The sequence below is a fragment of the Salmo salar genome, chromosome 20 (genome assembly GCF_965601325.2).
Source record: "Salmo salar chromosome 20, fSalSal1, whole genome shotgun sequence".
NCBI lineage: Eukaryota > Metazoa > Chordata > Actinopteri > Salmoniformes > Salmonidae > Salmo > Salmo salar.
In genome coordinates, this window is record NC_138310.1 from 11,526,293 (window position 1) to 11,546,545 (window position 20,253).

A 20,253-nucleotide genomic window follows, 5' to 3' on the forward strand; every position below is an offset into this window, starting at 1 on the left:
GGGCACCACCAGTACAGAGCTTGCTCAGGAATGGCAGCAGGCAGGTGTGAGTGCATCTGCACGCTCAGTGAGGCGAAGACTTTTGGAGGATGGCCTGGTGTCAAGAAGGGCAGCAAAGAAGCCACTTCTCTCCAGGAAAAACATCAGGAACAGACTGATATTCTGCAAAAGGTACAGGGATTGAACTGCTGAGGACTGGGGTTAAGTCATTTTCTCTGATGAATCCCCTTTCCGATTGTTTGGGGCATCCGGAAAAAAGCTTGTTCAGAGAAGACAAGGTGAGCACTACCATCAGTCCTGTGTCATGCCAACAGTAAAGCATCCTGAGACCATTCATGTGTGGGGTTGCTTCTCAGCCAAGGGAGTGGGCTCACTCACAATTTTGCCTAAGAACACAGCCATGAATAAAGAGTGGTATCAACACATCCTCCGAGAGCAACTTCTCCCAACCATCCAGGAACAATTTGGTGACGAACAATGACTTTTCCAGCATGCTGCACCTTGCCATAAGGCAAAAGTGATAACTAAGTGGCTCGGGGAACAAAACATCGACCTCAAGTTCTCAATCCCAAATCCCAAGTTCTCAATCCCAAATTATGACAAACTCCAAGCATTGATTATGCAAGAATGGGCTGCCATCAGTCAGGATGTGGCCCAGGGCGGATTGCAGAGGTCTTTAAAAAGAAGGGTGAGCACTGCAAATATTGACTCTGCATCAACTTAATGTAATTGTCAATAAAAGCCTTTGACAATTATGAAATGCTTGTAATTATACTTCAGTATTCCATAGTAACATCTGACCATAATATCTAAAGACACTGAAGCAGCAAACTTTGTCGAAATTAATATTTGTGTCATTCTCAAAATGTTTGGCCACGACTGTAGATGAAGGGGAGGAGAAAGGTTAAAGAATAATTTTTAAGCCTTGAGACAATTGAGACATGGATTGTGTATGTGTGCCATTCAGATGGTAAATGGGCAAGACAAAAGATTTAAGTGCCTTTGTACGGGGTATGGTAGTAGGTGCCAGGCGCACCGGTTTGTGTAAAGAACTGCAACAGTGCTGGGTTTTTCACGCTCAACAGTTTCCCGTGAGTATCAAGAATGGTCCACCACCCAAAGGACATCCAGCCAACTTGATACAACTGTGGGAAGCATTGGAGTCAACATGAGCCAACATACCTGTGGAATGCTTTCGACACCTTGGAGAGTACACGCCCTGAAAAATTGGGGCTGTTCTGAGGGCAAAAGGGGGTACAACTCAATATTAGGAAGGTATTCCTAATGTTTTCTACACTTGTGTGTGTGTGTGTGTGTGTGTGTGTGTGTGTGTGTGTGTGTGTGTGTGTGTGTGTGTGTGTGTGTGTGTGTGTGTGTGTGTGTGTGTGTGTGTGTGTGTGTGTGTGTGTGTGTGTGTGTGTGTGTGTGCGCGTGTGTGTCAGGCCTGTGTGCATGTGCGGGTGTGTGTGCATTTGCCTGTGACCTGTGGAGATATAGAGAGAGACAATGAGAGCAGGTCGATGAAGGGTGTCCCACTCCCAGCTTTAGAACACCTTCCATGTCCATTTGTGTATTTACAGTATGTAGCTGTCAGCAGCGGTTTTGATCTCTGCTCTGCCTGCTTGTTTCACCATGTAGGAGAATGAACCAGCCCCTGTCACCTCTCACCTCGATCATTCACATCTTTCTCTCTCTCCTTCTCTCCATCTAACTCTCTCTTTCCCAAGCTGGCCAAGGGGTTGAAAGATGAGACACACACATAGAGATGTAAAAACACACACAGCCACACCGCTTTTACACCAAGGCCGTGACAACTCGACCTTCCAGTATCAAACTGTGTCATGTGTTGCTTATCAATCAAATCTATCTAACAATGTTGGCACCCATGGCATGAGTGGCACAAGGGGCTGTATGTGTGTTTCTCTAAGAACGAGGGACATTTGATAAGAAAATCAAACGTCTGCAGCAAACACTAGGTCAAAACACTCACCACTGACAATCTGCTTTTCAAAGCAAAAGCGAACAAATAACCTCTGCAACAGCGGCCACCTCACACTGAGTCACACATAACCCAGAACATCATTAAAACCTATGACCGGCTTCACAGAACGCTTCCATCTGTGTCTCTCCCTGTTTCTCCCCCTGCACACATGAATGGCTGAATATTCATCATGGGGTTTTTCCCCCTGTAAGATTTAAGAGGGACTTTAATGGAATATTTTTTAGTTCCACATGAATCTCTCTCCATGGCGTGTTTTCACCGCGGCTGAGCGCACTGGGTCCTCACAGAGTGCCTCTATTCATTGCCGCGGCGACACAAAGGCTACATTTGAAGCACGCTCCGGAGCACGCTGCCGACGGAACACACACTACAACAAACGGCTCTGTTGTGTGTGTGTGTGAGTGTGTGAGGGGCCAGACAGAGGGACCGGGCTCTGACCCCTACCAGGGAGCCCTGGGGACCAGACAGGGCTGCCCAGCTGTGCTCCCTTGACCCCCTTACTGAGAAACTAATCCCTCAGACCCAGTCTAATACTCCCCCCTCTCCTTCTGCTGTCTGTGCCCTATCTGTGAGGGCTTCTCCAATTGCCTATTAGCTCACTATAAGACAAACCGTTGAATATCATCTGTACAGCAAATTGTGACCACATATAACCCCACAAACACACATGTAAATCCATTCAAACTCATGCAAATAAATGCAGACACACACAAACACATGGCCTGATTTACTTTCCACAGGAACATTATGGCGAGCCACGCCCATGTTAAATGTATTTTGCTCAAGACATATGATAGTAGATAGCCTATGAATGAGTTAAAATATCCAAACAAAATGAGACGTATGTGTGTTGTCAAGATAGAGGAAATAAACAGTGGTTAAAGGGTCGTATAATGCAGTGTGATGATGCTCGGGTCATTAAGACATAGCGTGCACACACACACACACACACACACACACACACACACACACACACACATTACACATTATAGTGCCCTCAAAGCTCATCAATAAGCTAAGGACCCTGGGACTAAACACCTCCCTCTTCAACTGGATCCTGGACTTCCTGATGGGCCGCCCCCAGGTGGTAAGGGTAGGTAACAACACATCCGCCACGCTGATCCTCAACACAGGGGCCCCTCAGGGGTGCGTGCTCAGCCCCCTCCTGTACTCCCTGTTCACTCATGACTGCACGGCTAGGCACGACTCCAACACCATCATTAAATTTGCCGATGACACAACAGTGGTAGGTCTGATCACCGACATCAACGAGACAGTCTATAGGGAGGAGGTCAGAGACCTGGCCGTGTGGTGCCAGGACAACAACCACTCCCTCAACATGATCAAGACAAAGGAGAAGATTGTGGACTACAGGAAAAGGAGGACCGAGCACGCCCCCAATTCTCATTGACAGGGCTGCTGTGGAGCAGGTTGAGAGCTTTAAGTTCCTTGGTGTCCACATCACCAACAAACTAACATGGTCCAAGCACACCATGACAGTTGTGAAGCAGGCACGACAAAACCTATTCCCCCTCAGGAGACTGAAAGATTTGGCATGGGTTCTCAGATCCTCAAAAGGTTCTACAGCTGCACCATCGAGAGCATCCTGACCGGTTGCATCACTGCCAAGTTTGGCAACTGCTCAGCCTCCGACCGCAAGGCACTACAGAGGGTAGTGCGAATGGCCCAGTACATCACTGGGGCCAAGCTTCCTGCCATCCAGGATTTCTGTACCAGGCAGTGTCAGAGAAAAACCCTGAAAATTGTCAAAGACTCCAGCCACCCTAGTCATAGACTGTTCTCTCTGCTACCAAATGGCAAGTGGTACCGGAGCGCCAAGTCTAGGTCCAAGAGGCTTCGAAACAGCTTCTACCCCCAAGCCATAAGACTCTCGAACACCTAGTCAAATGGCTACCCAGACTATTCACATTGCCCCCCCTCTCCACACCACTGCCACTATCTGTTGTCATCTATGCATAGTCACTTTAATTAACTCTACCTACATGTACATACTACCTCAACTAACCGGTGCCCCCGCACATTGACTCTGTACCAGCCCCCCCCCGTATATATTGTTATTTTTTACTGCTCCTCTTTAATTACTTGTTACTTTTATCTCTTATTTTTATCCGTATTTTTTTAAACTGCACTGTCGGTTAGGGGCTCGTAAGTAAGCATTTCACTGTAAGGTCTACACCTGTTGTATTCGGCGCATGTGACTAATAAAATTTGATTGGATTTAATTTGACACATAGAAAGAGAGAGCAAAAGACAGAAGGATAAATAAAAGCATAGGTATAACACCTCTGATCCCTAAGATCCCTAAAACTCATATACACAGCACCTTCCCTTTTGTCATTGAATGTCTTCCTACCCACTCCAATATTATTTTCTTTCCTTTTTCCACTTGTTAAGAGAATTGCTGAGCCGAGACCAGGATGTACCACGGACCCAGAACTGGACAAACATTCCCTGAGGAACTCCAAGACCATTAAAATCAACACGTCAAGGACAGGAACTCAATTTTAGTTTACGTTCGTATTAGTCATGAGTTTTATGGCCTGGATGGGAGAGTGGGTGCCCTGTGTGTGTGTTTATCTGTGTGTGTGAGAAGGAGGATGTCATCCTTACCAGCACTGGTAACCGCACCAGTGGTGAGGTCAGCACCCATGAGGCCACCTGAAAGATGAAAGAGGGATGAGAGGAAAAGAGGAAAACATTAGAGGAGAGACCTCCCTCCTTCACACCCACATCCCACCAGCTCCCTCCTCCTCTCTTGCCTTTCAGTGACACTCTAAGTTACTTTAACCATCAGCCCTTCTTCTTTTGTGCCAGGGCTGATGTGTGTCTACCTGTGTGTGTGTGTGTGTGTGTGTGTGTGTGTGTGTGTGTGTGTGTGTGTGTGTGTGTGTGTGTGTGTGTGTGTGTGTGTGTGTGTGTGTGTGTGTGTGTAAACCCAAATGCCACAGCTTTCCAAAAAACCATAAGTTCTAGTCAAACGGATGCTGCGAGTGGATACTGGACGATAGCATCCAAGAAAAATGACACATTTGTATTTTTAAGTCGTGCGAGGTGGAGGAGTAGGAGGAGCGTGAGCGTGTGCGGTTAGTGTGGTGGCGGCAGCGCCAAATCTCATATTTACTTTGTGCCGGCGCGCGGTGCATCCAGGCCTAATGACAGGGTGAGGGTGTGGGCAGCAGGCTACTGCCCAGAGGGACAAAATAGAGCCTTCAGACAACAATAACAAACCGACAGGCCTCATGTGCTTATGTCACCGGCAACTTAAAACCTATACATAGGGCCTGACATCCCCAGGACAGCGCCTCACAGTAAATGGAGGGGATTGCTGACTTGGTTTGAATGTAATATTGAGTCACCTTCCCTTAAATGAAACATCAGTCAATAGAGCTGATCTTATTTCCTCTGTGCGTTCCCCTGAATGGTTATGGAGGGGTTCTCTTAAAAGAGTTTGTGTTTGTTTGTGTGTTACCTGCACTGGCAGGTCTGTGTGTGACACCGGGGGACATGCTGTTCCTCTGCATGTGGTGTGCCAGGGGCAGCAGGTTGTGGTTGCCTAGGGAACCTCCTGGGTGGCTGTAGATGAGACTGTTCTGGTTGCTAACGGGGATGGACACCGGCATCTCGTAGTTGGAGGGGGGCACACCCTGCTGAGAGAGAGAGGCAAAAGAGGAAGAACGCATGATTAAACACAATAGAGAGACAAAACAAAAGAACACAACAATAGAATACACAGGCATAGAGATAACTGTTAAACATTACCGTGGAAGAGAGAAACAAAAGAATCCAATGCTAAAGAAATATCATAGCTAGAATGAAACAGTGAGCGAGAGAAAGAAAGCGATAAAAAGAGAAAGAAAGAACAGTCATACAAAAAAGGTCAATGACCAGATAATATCACAACTAAAAGGGACTTTTACTTGTCACCCAGGACTGAGAAAAAAATGTGTTTGTGGAATGTGGACTGTCTCTTCCCACAGTGGCATCTTTAAGGGGTCAACCACCATCTACAATGTGAATATACTTGTCTCTCTATGTCCCCATCGTTGACTCTCTGTGTCTGTTTCACCATTTGATTAACATTGTGACATCCTAACATAGCCGACTTCCAGGGAAAAGAACAGTAAATCCCAGAAAACACAACAACAACTTTTCACTGTGTGGTCATTGTTTCTCATTCCAATAAACAGATCCTTTTGAAGCAGATATGGAAGCTGATATCGCCTACTACAAATGTACTCGTTCTGAATGAGCTCAATTTTGTGGGGCAAGATGTTGGAAATCTGTATATAATTTTGGTAAATGTATATTATATAAACACCATTCTCAGGTTTTTACTAAAATAGAGGTATGTCTCTGTCATGTCGAGATCAAGTGTTTTTTAAGTGGCAGGTAAGACTAGCAGCATGTGGATGAGGTTGGTTGGTAGCTAGGCCCCTAGGCCCCAAGCGACAGATTTGTCATGTTTATCGTGTCACTCCACCATTGGGCTTAACCTTGGGAGTGCCCTGGAAGTGGTCGCTCCTGGATGTTAGCTTAAAGAAGTAGAATATATAGCCCTAATTGTAGCCATGTGTCCCAGAGCGATGGAAGGGCTCATCAGTGGGAACATCAGCCAGGGGAAATCGGACATGAGCTCTACCTCGTCTTCTTTTTCAATTTTCTCTCCCCTCTAACTTTTCCCTTTTAGCCACACAAATATAATTTTTGGGGTCCAAAAGCCTTGACTTTCACCTTGTCTTCATTGCCGTCTCTCCCTCTCTCTCACACTTTTTTTTGGCTTTTGCTGAAGCCCTTTGCAGATGCGGGTTAGCCAGCAGTCTTGGGTGTCTGGTTGATTTCTTAAATTGCTCAAAAGTGAGCACCTCCTATTCTATTTCACGTTTAAAGATTTTCATAATGTCTTTCATCTTGGAACCTTTGTTCCATTCCTCAACATATTTTGCTTTCTGGTTGAGTAAGCTTGGGGGCCAGTGTTTGTGTGTGCGTGTGTGTGTGTGTGTGTGTGTGTGGGTGGGTGTGCATACAGTGGGCCCCCTCTGCAAGCTGTCATTTCAGTGGTGCCATCCTTCCTGTTTTCACTCATCCTCCCCTGCGACCCAGAGGCCCTGAGCTAGGCAGACGTCATGACCACATACTGAACTGCCACTTGTGTGCAGACACCCTTACTGCCACTGCTCCCCCCCACCCAAACCCCAACCCAACCTCACCCCGATCCCGGCCTCTAACCACAACACCCCCTCCACCCCCTCTACTGTACTCTGCCAGAGGTTACTGTTCCCTTTCGATGATCTGTGGAATCATCTCTTTCTCCATGGCTATAATGCAAACCATTCCAATATGGGCGTTTGTATGGAGAGCGGAGCACACTTGGCTTCCATTGAGAGTGGCATTCATTTTGTGGTTGTTTGGGAGTGACTAACTGCTGAGACCTTTAATTACTCTGTGCAGTTGGAGTTATGGTCGACATTGGTCCATCTCTACAGTCACAACTAAGTGATCATTGAATGACAGCGGGGTAATATATTGCTACTGATTAGATGTGATTTTCACCACCTTCATTATTACATCTATATCTTTTTTTACAGTGCTGCACTCCTCACCCTCCCCACTGTAAAAAAAAAAAATAGAAAATTCAACTAAATATTAAGTTACTGGTTCCACTGCCTTTTTTTTAAATATATATATAAACTTGTCGGTCAGTGTTACCTGAACTTTTAAAAAAAATTGTTAGCCCAAACATGAAACATGGGCAAAAATGATGTCAACTTAAAATGATATGTTTGTTCAAATTGTCTCGTGTCCAATCAACTAGAAATGTATATTTGGGCATCTTACCTAAAAAAGCAAAGTGCTTTTAACATACAATGTTTTCAACTTACGTATTTGACACACATGATTACATTGTGTATGTTCCTTTATACATGTCCTCACCTGGGATTTGAACTCAACTTCTTGGTTCACAGCATTCCAATATTCCTGCTACGCCTCCATGTCTGTGTCAATAACTGATTTCATCTGTATTGCTACACTTTGCTCTTCAAAGTAAATCTCAGCTCTGTTAAAAGTACACTCAAGGAAAACTATTGTCAAGGTTGTAGTAAGAACGGGACCAAGGCGCAGCGGATGTTGAGTTCCACATATTTATTACAAAGTGAAACTTTAAGCAAAAGCAAATAAATCAATAAACGACCAACGAAACGTGACTACGTGGTGCACATGCACAAAACAATATCCCACAAACATAGGTGGGAAAAATAGCTACTTAAATATGATCCCCAATTAGAGGAAACAATTACCAGCTGCCTCTAATTGGGAACCAAACCGAAACACCAACATAGACATTTTTAACTAGAACACCCCTTCGTCACACCCTGACCTACTACACCATAGAGAAACAAGGGCTCTCTATGGTCAGGGTGTGACAGTACCTCCCCAAAGGTGCGGACTCCGGCCGCAAAACCTGAAACCAAAGGTGAGGGTTTGTGGGGTGCCTAGTGTCAGTGGCGACTCCGGTGTGGGTCGTAGCCCCCCCCTGACCCCGGATCCGACCATGGCGCCTGGCTGAACGACATGCCTGGACTGGGCATCGGCGCAGAGGAAGTCTCCGTCCATGAAGCTGGGTTGAACGCCGCACCCGGACTGGGCACCGGCGCAGAGGAACGCTCCGGCCTAGGAGCGGGACTGGACGCCGTGTCTGGGCTGGGCCCCGGCGCAGAGGAGGGCTCCTGCCATGGAGCTGGCCTGAACGCCGTGCCTGGACTGGGCACCGGCGCAAAGGAGGCCTGATGCGTGGAACCGGTACAGGTGGCACTGGACTGGTGACACGCACTTCAGGACGAGTGTGAGGAGCAGGCACAGGACGTACCGGACTGGGGACACGCACTTCAGGGCGAGTGCGAGGAGCAGACATAGGACGTACCAGACTGGGGAGGCGCTCTGGAGGCCTGATGCGTGGAGCCGGCACAGGTGGCAGCGGACTGGTGACACGCACTTCAGGGCGAGTGCGAGGAGCAGGCACAGGACGTACTGGACTGGGGAGGCGCACTGAAGGCCAGATGCGTGGAGCCGACACAGGTTTCACCAGACTACTAACCGGATCTTCTGGTCAAATGTTGAGCAGAACACACTTGCACAACATCTCTCTCATCTCTCTCTCTCTCTCCCAACTTCTCATGTGCCCCCCCCCAAAAAAAATAAAAAATATTGGGGTTTCTGTGGCCATGGTCTGACGACACGCTCCTCCAGAGTTTGCCATTCGGGCTCTGGCACTCTCCTCGACCGGCCACCCCTTGTGCCCCCCCCCCCCAAAGAAAACTTGGGGTTGTCCTTGGGCTTTCTGTGGCCGCGAACCCTGGCGTCGTCGCTGTCCTCCATTATTACCTTCCGTCTGCTGCCAAGGAAGGGTTTCGCATCCACCCATCACTTCTTCCCATGTCCAAAACTCCTTTACCCTGGGGAACACGCTGCTTGGTCCTGGTTTGGTGGGATATTCTGTCACGATTGTCGTAAGAACAGGTCCAAGGTGCAGAGGATGTTGAGTTCCACGTATTTATTACAAAGTGAAACTCTAAGCAAAAGCGAATAAATCAATAAACTAACAACGACACATGACTACGTGGTGCACATGCACAAACACAAAACAATATCCCACAAACACAGGTGGGAAAAATAGCTACTTAAAAATTATCCCCAATTAGAGGCAACAATTATCAGCTGCCTCTAATTGGGAACCAAACCAAAACACCAACATAGAAATTTTAAACTAGAACACCCCCTCGTCACGCCCTGACCTACTACACCATAGAGAAACAAGGGCTCTCTATGGTCAGGGCGTGGCAACTATTTTATTTATCATAGTGTTTAAGGAGTAACATTAAAACAGAATAATATGCCATACAAAAATTTGACAACTATCAAAAAGCAAAAATTGCTTAAATAAGTAAAACAAAGCAATGATGAGAGCATAACTGATAATTAACTGATAATTGATACAAACATGGTGGTGTGGCAGGAAGATCGAAATGCCATGAAGAAGAGGTTGTGTGTTCAAATCCCAGGTGCGACATGAACAATAATTACTGTACAAACGAACATGCACAATGCAATTATGTATGTCCACGTGTGTCAAATACTGTATGTATGTTGAAAACATTGTATGTTAAAAGCACTGTTTGTGTAACTAGTTTCACAACCTTTTTTTTAGGTAAGATGCCCAAATAATAATTTGTAGTTGAAGGAATGTATGAGACAAGTAGAGCACGGAAGTTGACAGAATTTCTGCCAATGTTTTCTCAAGTTGGAGCCAGGTTTGGGCCAACACTTTTTGTTGTTGTTCTGGGAACACTTTGACCAAAAGGAGAGTAAACAAAAAAAGTCTGGAACCAGTTACTTAATAATAATGAGTTGAATCAACTAGACTTGTGGGTGGGGTTTTATACAGTGAGGGAGGGCCTTCATTTAATGTTTTATTCACATTTATGTAATGAGGGCTACAGTAGGGTGTGAATTTGCGAATGTGTTTGTGTGTGTGCCTATGTGCCTGTTGTTTTCGAGCCTTAGCATCTGTCCCTCTGTTGTTTCGGGTGACTGAGCTGTGTATAGCATGGGCGCAGGAGAAGAGGAACTGCATGCAAACCACACCACCCCTGAGAGCCAGGCAAGGGATCATGGGTAAAGGGTTAAAGGTGTGATGTCACAGATGGAGCCAGAGGCTAAAGAGTGTGAGAGGCGAAGCGCGCACTATACTTGAACTAAATCACTAAGGTAATGAAGCTTAGATGAGTTAGCTGCTATGAATACACGTATGTATAGGTGCTTCAAAGTATGAGGAAGTCTTATCTTGTGTTTTTTTCTCCAGACGTGCAGTGCAGTGTCACACAATGCTGGGCTAATAGGAGGTTAATTTGGCGGCCTGTTACTCAGCGTCCGTCATTGAGCCAGCTGAGACTGCATGCTGTGTAAGTCCAGTACTTACAGGTATCTTATGAGTTTTGATCATATGATCAAACTCCTCGTTTATCTGTTTGTATTTCTCCTCAGTGCGTGGGGTGAGGGTGAGAGCAGACTCGAGCTCCGGGCTCTCGCCACCTTTGTTCTCCTTCTTGCTTAATGCCTGCCGGGTCCCACCAAAAACCCCATCAGATGGACAGCAGACGTACGGATGGAAAAAGGGAGAAAGAAAGAAAAGAAAGAGAGAGAGGGGAGAGAAGGGTGAGAAGAAAGCTCAGGGAGTGTCGGGCGGTACTTACACACAGTCTCTGTCTGCTGATCATCAGATCAATGTCTTCATTTATTTTCCTGTACTTGTCCTCAGACTCGGGGCTGTGGCCGACCGAGTCGTCTGCGTCGGGGTCAGGGCTGTCACAACCGTTTAGACCCTTCTTTCTCAACGTCTGCAAACAGAGCAGTCGCACAACACAGTTGAAGGGCAGGGGAACAGGACCCAGAGTAGAGCAGGGGAGAGGAAATGTGGGTTGGTCCCTTGTTAGAATGGATCCTGAGAATGGACTCAACTGACCAAAGGAATGAATGAGATGTATACAAAAAGTGTGTGTGTGCCTAAAGTGTCATAGAGGTTAAAGTGGGTACTAACTGGCTAAATGGGATGTGGTCCTTGGTATGGCATAAAGTGCTTTGACAGGATCTATTCCCATGTCCATCAATGTGGGATGGGATGGAGTGGGGTGGGGACATAGCGGTGTCCTTGTCAACAAGTTAACATGTTGCTAAACACTCAGAAGAACATAAATTATTTAATAACATTCACTAACAATACATAACATCCATACTCCTCTCTCAAATGAGGCGCCATGGGGACAATCAACATTGTAATTACACAGAGACACAGTCAGTGATGAACATGGAAATAAAACATATTTCTGACATTGGCAGCTGAGGAGGCCGGAATGGGACTGTTATGGCTACAGATGTATGTGTGCGTTGGGTTTGTGTGTGGCAGGTCTGTGGTAGTGTAAGAGTGTGTGTTTGACAGACTGTGTATACAGGCAGCAATCTCTCTCTTGGCCACCTGATGGCCACCTGATCCTGTTTCAGTGGCCACAGCACTCCCCCCCCCCCCCCCCCCCCCTCAATGCCACCGAAGGAGGAAAGGGAAGAGAAGAGCTGTCTTTCTTTCCCTCGTTAGACCAAGATATACAGTATCTCACTAAAGTGGTAGTGATACAATTATATCTAACACCGTTTCTCTGCAAGTGTTGTTTTTGTGTATCTACAGCACGTGTGTTTTAATTTGTGTGTTTAGGTATGTAAGCAACAAGCTCTCACAGTCTCACTGCAGAATTAGACGACGTTTCTCCAAACAACACTTTTCAAAGTTGCTCCAAACATCACATTTTGAAAGTTAAGGGTTTAGGTTTTGGATAGGGTTAAAACAAAGTTTAGGCACTCATTCTGAATGGATAAGGTAAGAGTTAAGGTTTAGGATAGGGTTAAAACTAAAAAACTAAAAACTAGTGTCCACCACTGTGATGGAACACGGAACCTTCTGATCCAGGTTTTGGATAGGGTTAAAACATTACATTTAAGCACTCATTCTGATTGGTTAAGGTAAGGTTTACAGTTTGGGATAGGGTTAAAACACTTCTTTTTTTTAAATTAGTGTCCTCTGGGAAAAAAACACACATAATTTATTCATATACAGTATAGCATTCATTTATTATATCTGTGTCCATATTGTCCATGAGTCTCTAGTAGATAGACCATATGGTTCAAGAAAATAGCCTAATTAATGAACAAAGCATCTAATCAGCAATGGCATTATTTTCAATTAACTCTGCAATTCTTCCAACTATTGACTTTCTTCACAACTGCTACCAGTTTGATGCCAAAACATTGACAACAAATACATATTGATAGAGTAAAATAAATACAGTTTGTAAAAAAAAAAATCTATAAAGGAAATTTCATGCTGAAACACCAATGGCATTCACTAAGTTGATGGTTTATATTTCGGATAATGTTTTACAGCTTTGTCATTCTATTATTTATTTTAAAATCATCTTATTCAATTATTTCATATATTTTACCTGTGATGATGCCACACAGAGGGCCAGAGATAATTACAGACACCTGTGATAATCGGAAGTACCCAAAAGGGCCACTAGATGTCTTGTGATAGATTACATAAAATCCTTGAAAGATACCAAAATTCCGGTAGTTTACTAGTAAACGTCTAAAGTTTCCAGTAAAATACCCTCCCTTTGCAACCCTACTCTTGAGCAATCTGCATGACGTAAGAGGTTGAGCAAGATAGTGTGTGTGTTTGTTTGTGTGTGTGTGTGTGTGTGTGTGTGTGTGTGTGTGTGTGTGTGTGTGTGTGTGTGTGTGTGTGTGTGTGTGTGTGTGTGTGTGTGTGTGTGTGCATACACACACTGCAGTATTGAGTGCAGAGATGTGTCCCATATTGTGTAGATTAGATTTACAGTGAGTGAAGGAATGAAATGAAAGGTGTAGCAACTGATAGTTAGAGCTTCCATCAAAGACCCACCTCCATCCCCTCCCTCCCTCCCTCCCTTCCTTCCCCTCTCTCTCTCTCTCCTCCACAGAGGCCGGCTTTAATAAAAGGAGATTAGTCTACAGGAGGAGTATCACAGACCCACTCCTGTCTGAGCAGACGGCGGCGCTTCACGCTGCTTTCATCTGGGCCTCCCTATCACACCCACCACTGTAATTACATTATCTTTAATGCAGCTTAGATTTGATGGTGATCATATGTGTGTGTGTGTGTCTCAATGCTAGAGACAAATGGAGAGAGTGAGATAATGGGAGAGAGAGGTGCTAAAATAAGTTAATCTCACCATTTTATTCTCCTCATTTGTGTGACACTCTGCTTGTCGTTGCAAGCAGAGAAGCGCACTACTGTAAATTGATAGAAGTGACTAAGAGTGAGCCGCCTGTTTATAAAACAAATAACACTTCAGTCATCTCTGATGTCAGGAGAATAAAGCTATTTTTAAAGTGTGGTTTTAGTGAACTGAGGGCTTCGTTTGTGAGATCGCTGTTTGATGCCAGAGGCGTCTCGTGGTGAGGTAGTGTGTCAAGATTCACTAGCCTCTCTGTCCCTCTCTGTGTGTCTCTCTCTGTGTGTCTCTCTCTGTGTGTCTCTCTCTGTGTGTCTCTCTCTGTGTGTCTCTCTCTGTGTGTCTCTCTCTGTGTCTCTCTCTGTGTCTCTCTCTGTGTCTCTCTCTGTCCCTTTTTCAAATATTTTGGTACTTTGCTCTGGTCTTTAGTGTAGTTGTGTAGTACAGTATCAAACTGTACTACAAACTTGAGACCCATATGGCGTGACTGATATGGGGCAGTGGGCCTGTCTGGGGGTGTTGATGAGGTAGTGGGACGGAGGGTGGGAGTGTTATATGACTTTCAGGCATGTGGCCTTGGCTTAGCTTTCCACTGGGGCTCAGCAGTTTTTAAGGGTGCCGCGCAAGGTCGCTATGCCACTCATCCCAGACATGCCCACCTGTCAGGGACATCACACCTGTTGCCAAGTGCTGCCATCCAGCCCAGCAGCCAATCAGAGGCAATGCAGCCATGACATGGCCATAGAAGGCCTTCTCTCTCTCTCTGTCTCTCTCTCTGTCTCTGTCGTTGTGCCCCATTGACCTCTCCTTAGTTCCCTGCCTCTCTTACCCAGTCTACTCCGTCATCCACTGCTGCTCCAATCATGTCCTGCTGTTTTAGATCCATTGACATCATCTCAAAAGAGAGGAAATCAGTGGCCAGTGTTTCAAAAACGATAAGTAAAACTATACATTTTCCCGCTAATGGAGTCATAGTCGATATAAAAAGAAAGATAAATACACCATGTCAAGAAATGTCAGGAAAACAAAATAACTGTTCAGGGGATATGTAGATAATGCAAACATAGTGATAAAACACCTCACTCACGTCAAATGCTCAAATTTACGCCGTTTTATTCCCACATATTTTCACTTACATCAAATGTTTCCAGTCTGTCTATCTAAAAATAATAATTGTGAGGGAAAAAAAATACCTCGGTACGAAGATCAAGATGCTGACATCTTAATAGCAGTTGGAGATAAAAGCTCCATGATCCACAGTCCAAAGCTATATTGATGAGTGGAGATCAATCTAACAAAGCAGAAAATAGGCTATCCTGGACACACTTTGAAGTGAGAGAAAGAGAGAGAGATGAGAAAAAGAGGAAGCAAGACAGGAGGAAAGGAGGGATTGAAAGAGAGAGAGAGATCGAGAAAGAAAGCAAGAACGCGAGAGAGGAAAGACTTCTCGGCTGCTTGGCTCTGTGTCTCTGTCCCTGTCTCTCCCTTTTGGAGGCTTGCTCCTAATTAAACTCCTTCCTCATGATGTTCCCTCCTGGCTCGGCCTGTCAGGGGGCCTGTGTGCAGAAGGAGGAGTGTAGACACTGTGTCCTACATACCATACCCTCTTCATCTGTACCCTTCACATCCACACCCCACCTCACACCCTAAGCTGAGAATATATGCTTTTTGAAGGTGCATTACAAAACCATGAATGCAATGCACACTTATGTAATGCATAATATTATTTCTTGGAACATGCTACTTTGTAATCAGGGTGATGTTGGGTGGGTATTTCAAGGGGTATACTACAGTTTATTTTGTTTTCTAGTTTACGCAGCGTGAGGGACAGCTGACGCTAGAGCCCAAGCCATACCAGGGTTCGGCTATTGGGAACTCTGACACCCTGACCATATCTCTCTCTCTCTCTCTCTCTTCTCTCTCTCCTCTCTCCTCTCTCCTCTCTCCTCTCTCCTCTCTCTCTCCTCTCTCGTTTGCTTGTTGGAGACAACCCTTGCCCAGGTGGGGGCTTGGGCTCGTATTTTAGGAGTGTTTAACTGGTGATCATTCCAGTGGCCTTATCCCTGTGTTATCTTGGCAGTGTGGTATGACGGCTAAGGCGTACATTCAATAATGTGTTTATGACCAATGGTGACAGATGGGCGGATGATGTTTCGCAAGGTCCTCAAGACCAACAACATTACCTGCATAGATTTTGGGTGAGAGCAGAGCTTACAAAATTATGGACAATGACTATGGCCTTATCAAGTAAAGATCAGTGAAAACTGAAAGAAATATCCTTTTTTTGTAAACACAGTACATTCGGAAAGTGTAAAATGGATTAAATAAATAATTTTCCTCATCAATCTACACACAATACCGCATAATGACAAAGTGCAAACAGGTTTTTAGAAATGTTTTCAAATGTATTACAAATGAATACAAAAATACCTTATTTACATAAGTATTTAGACCCTTTACTATGAGACTCGAAATTGAGCTCAGGTGCATCCTGTTTCATTTGATCATCCTTGAGATGTCTCTACAACTTGATTGGAGCCCACCGTGGTAAATTAAAATGATTAGACATGATTTGGAAAGCTACACACCTGTCTATATAAGGTCCCACAGTTGACAGTGCATGTCAGAGCAAAAACCAAGCCATGAAGTCAAAGGAATTGTCCGTAGAGCTCCAAGACAGGATTGTGTTGCACGGCCAAACGGAGCAATCGGGGGAGAAGGGCCTTGGTCAGGGAAGTGACCAAGATCCTGATGGTCACTCTGACAGAGCTCCAGAGCTCATCTGTGGAGATGGGAGAACCTTCCAGAGGAACAACCATCTCTGCAGCACACAACCAATCAGGCCTTTATGGTAGAGTGGCCAGACAGAGGCCACTCCTCAGTAAAAGGCACATGACAACCCACTTGGAGTTTGCCAAAAAGCACCTAAATGACTCTGACCATGAGAAACAAGATTTGTTTTGGTCTGATGAAACCAAGATTGAACTCTTTGGCCTGAATGGCAAGCGTCAGGTCTGGAAGAAACCTGGCATCATCCCTACGGTGAAGCATGGTGGTGGCAACATCATGCTGTGGGGATGTTTTTCAGCTGCAGGGACTGGGAGACTAGTCAGGATCGAGGAACAGATGAACGGAGCAGTACAGAGATCCTTGATAAAAACCTGCCCCAGAGCGCTCAGGACCGCAGACTGGGTTGAAAGTTCACCTTCCAATAGGACAACGACCCTAAGCAAACAGCCAAGACAACACAGGAGTGGCTTCAAGACAAGTTTCAATGTCATTGAGTGGCCCAGCCAGAGCCTTGACTTGAACCTGATCAAACATCTCTGGAGAGACCTGAAAATAGCTGTGCAGCGACGTTCCCCATCCAACCAGGCAGAGCTTGAGAGGATCTGCAGACAAGAATGAGAGAAACTCCTCAAATACAGGTGTACCAAGCTTGTAGCGTCCTACCCAAGAAGTTTCGAGGCTGTACTTGCTGCCAAAGGTGCTTCAACAAAGTACTGAGTAAAGGGTCTGAATAGTTTTTTTAATGTGATATTTCAGTTATTATTATAATTTTTTGTGAAAAAATGTCTAAAAACCTGTTTTTGCTTTGTTGTTATGGAGTATTGTGTGAAAAGAACGATGTAATACATTTTAGAATTAGGCTGTAAGGTAACAAAATGTGGAAAAAGTCAAGGAGTCTGAATACTTTCCGAATGCACTGTATGTCTTCTTGTACTTTTGTGGTCAAATTCAGCACTTGCTGGTGGAAAAACACTTGGCCAAACCAGCACATTAAAGGGTTTTAATAACAGGGTAACTTATGGTTAATCATGTTTGGTGTGTGGAAGAAAGGGAAAATCATGAGAGATTGTTATGTGAGATAAACAACTTCTTACTGGTCACGTTTCTGACTGAGCCTAGAGAGTGTCATTGTCTGAGACCAATATGGTGCGCGCATGTGCGCGCACACACACACACACACACACACACACACACACACACACACACACACACACACACACACACACACACACACACACACACACACACACACACACACACACACACACACACACACACACACACACATCATACCAGTGTGTGGCAACCTCTCATCCATGTGTGCGAAAGTGTGTGGGGTGAGGCCACAGGGCGGAGAGCAGAGCTCCCTCACCATTACAAAGTACCATGCTCAATTTCACCCGAGCAGATTGGTGAGAGCAGCCCATTGTGAATGACTAGGAGCTATGGGGAGAAACAATGTCCCTTCCCATCACAGCTAACAAGATAGCAGGGGCCATGAGAAGGGCCCACTGTGGATTCATGCCCCATCGTCATGTTACTGCACTCTAAGCACATTCACAGATGCCTTGTTGGTGGCAGCCAGCGGTGGGATACAGCAATAGAGTGCTCGGACTGCTAGCTCCCCCTCTCTCTATTTCTCTCTTCTCTCTCTATTTCTCTCTCTCTCAGCCACTTGTGCAAGTGGGGGAACATCAGAGGGATCAGCCTGGCTTAGCTTATTGGAAGCAGATGGCAGACCAAAGACAGGAAGGCCACAGTTTCATGAAGCGTGGTCTGAACATGCCAGTACCATGTAGAGAGAGGGGATATGCCCAGAGATAGGTGATGTGTGTATGTGTGTGTGTGTGTGTGTCTGTGTCTCTGTGTGTGTGTGTGTGTGTGTGTGTGTGTGTGTGTGTGTGTGTGTGTGTGTGTGTGTGTGTGTGTGTGTGTGTGTGTGTGTGTGTGTGTGTGTGTATGTGTGTGTGTGTGTGTGTGTGTGTGTGTGTGTGTGTGTGTGTGTGTGTGTGTGTGTGTGTGTGTGTGTGTGTGTGTGTGTGTGTGTGTGTGTGTGTGTGTGTGTGCATCTGCGTGTGCATGTGTGGCAATCTATTGGACCCCGAATTCAGAATCCTTTTTGGTTATAGTTTGTGAATCCCACTGCAATGGGGTTAAGGCGTCATTTAAAAAATGAATAAATGCATCAATGACTTCTCAGTGATTTGTCTGCTTTGAAGCCCCCTGGTCCTGGTATTCTGGAACACTATAATCAGGAATCAAAGGCTGGCAGTTAGAATCCGTTTGGTAATATCGCTCTCCAAAGTGTGCAATTACAGCTGTCTGGGATCACCATACTGGAGGATGAGTTAAACGAAAAGCAGAATACGAAATGGACAGAGTGTGTTTTCATGTGTGTCCTCTGTGTCCCATTCAAACTGGGAAGGGGACATGGATGTGGTGCATTTGGTGGAGTAGTCATGGAGTCCAAAGAGAAACAGGAGTGTTTCAGAGACAAGTCTCAGCCACTGTACAAGAGGACTGTGCTGTCCATAAAGAAGAAGCACTCATGGCCCAAATCATGTCAATATCAGACTGTATCAGACTGTTAGCAGAAGCAGCATCCTCAGTCAGGAGGACAGTGTGACCATTCACATTGAATCACTCATAATGAGCCAGCCACTATAAAGGCACAATGCCAGCACAGTGAAGATGGATAAAGAGGACACTTATACCCCAATCTCTAATGTCCTCCCCTCCTAGCCCCCAGTGTTTAAAAAAAAATATACCAAGAACATGTATTTGACCAGTAATGCTAGAAGAATAACTGGACTTACTGTAGCCCCCCTAGCTACATAAGGGCTGGTCATGAATGATTGGTTCTGGCTGTAATGAGTGAGTCTACTCCCTGTCGTCTTGCCCCCCCCATCCCCTCTGTGGCCCACCAATCTTCAGTTATCGTCTTTTGTCTCTGTGTCGCTTATCGCTTGGTGCCACAACAGGAAAGAGGCCTGGAGGCCTGGTGGGGGCCCTGAGTAACAATGACCAGCCGTTTGACCTCTTCGCTGTGACCTTGAGTTTCCACACCCTCCCTGCCTCCCTCCCTCCCTCCCTGTCCACAGCCACCATGGGAGGGGCATGGCAGGAAACACCAGCTATAAAAATAGATATTCAATATTCAAAGTTTTCCACAAATAGTTTCAAAGAATAAGGCATCATTTCATCTTAATGACTGGCGTGAAGTGTTTTTGGGCAGTGTAGTGAAAAAGCCTGCGCTTGGCAGCGTGGCCTCAGAAGTGGCCTGCCACTGCACTACTACTCCATACCACAGGGACAAAATATTGGCACATTTCAAAAGGTCTATTTTAAAAGGCCTTTTGTTGTTGTGAGTACCTCAGACTTCCGCTTGTATAGACCTTAGAATGTTTGTGATGATCAAAACGCTACTTGTAGTTCCTAGTCAGGAGTTCTGCTTTTCTGGACTGGCTGTCTGTCTGTCTGTCTGTCTGACATGGAACAAAATGCTGAGCTAAGGACTGTAATCAGCATGCGCACACCGTAATTTTGTCTTGTGCTTCTCCCAAAAGAGGAATCTAAAAGCAAGCGAGACTTTTATTGTTGTCTTGTGTGTGTCCCCTCACA

General features: G+C 45.5%; 1 protein-coding gene across 6 annotated transcripts in view; it reads right to left on the reverse strand.

Annotated features, from left to right (window-relative positions):
* Nucleotides 1-20,253, reverse strand: part of mef2cb (myocyte enhancer factor 2cb) — a 98,738-nt gene that overhangs the window by 12,836 nt on the left and 65,649 nt on the right. For 2 of the 6 annotated variants that reach the window (XM_082966193.1, XM_045702951.2), the window contains exons 4-6: nt 11,272-11,415; nt 5,493-5,670; nt 4,634-4,681 (exon numbers count right to left, since the gene is read on the reverse strand). In XM_082966193.1, the coding sequence (XP_082822319.1) occupies nt 4,634-4,681; nt 5,493-5,670; nt 11,272-11,415 (370 nt within the window). Of the gene's footprint in view, nt 1-4,633; nt 4,682-5,492; nt 5,671-10,997; nt 11,136-11,271; nt 11,416-20,253 lie in introns of all 6 variants that reach the window. The other 4 variants (XM_082966194.1, XM_045702953.2, XM_045702954.2 and 1 more) reach the window with 4 other exon arrangements.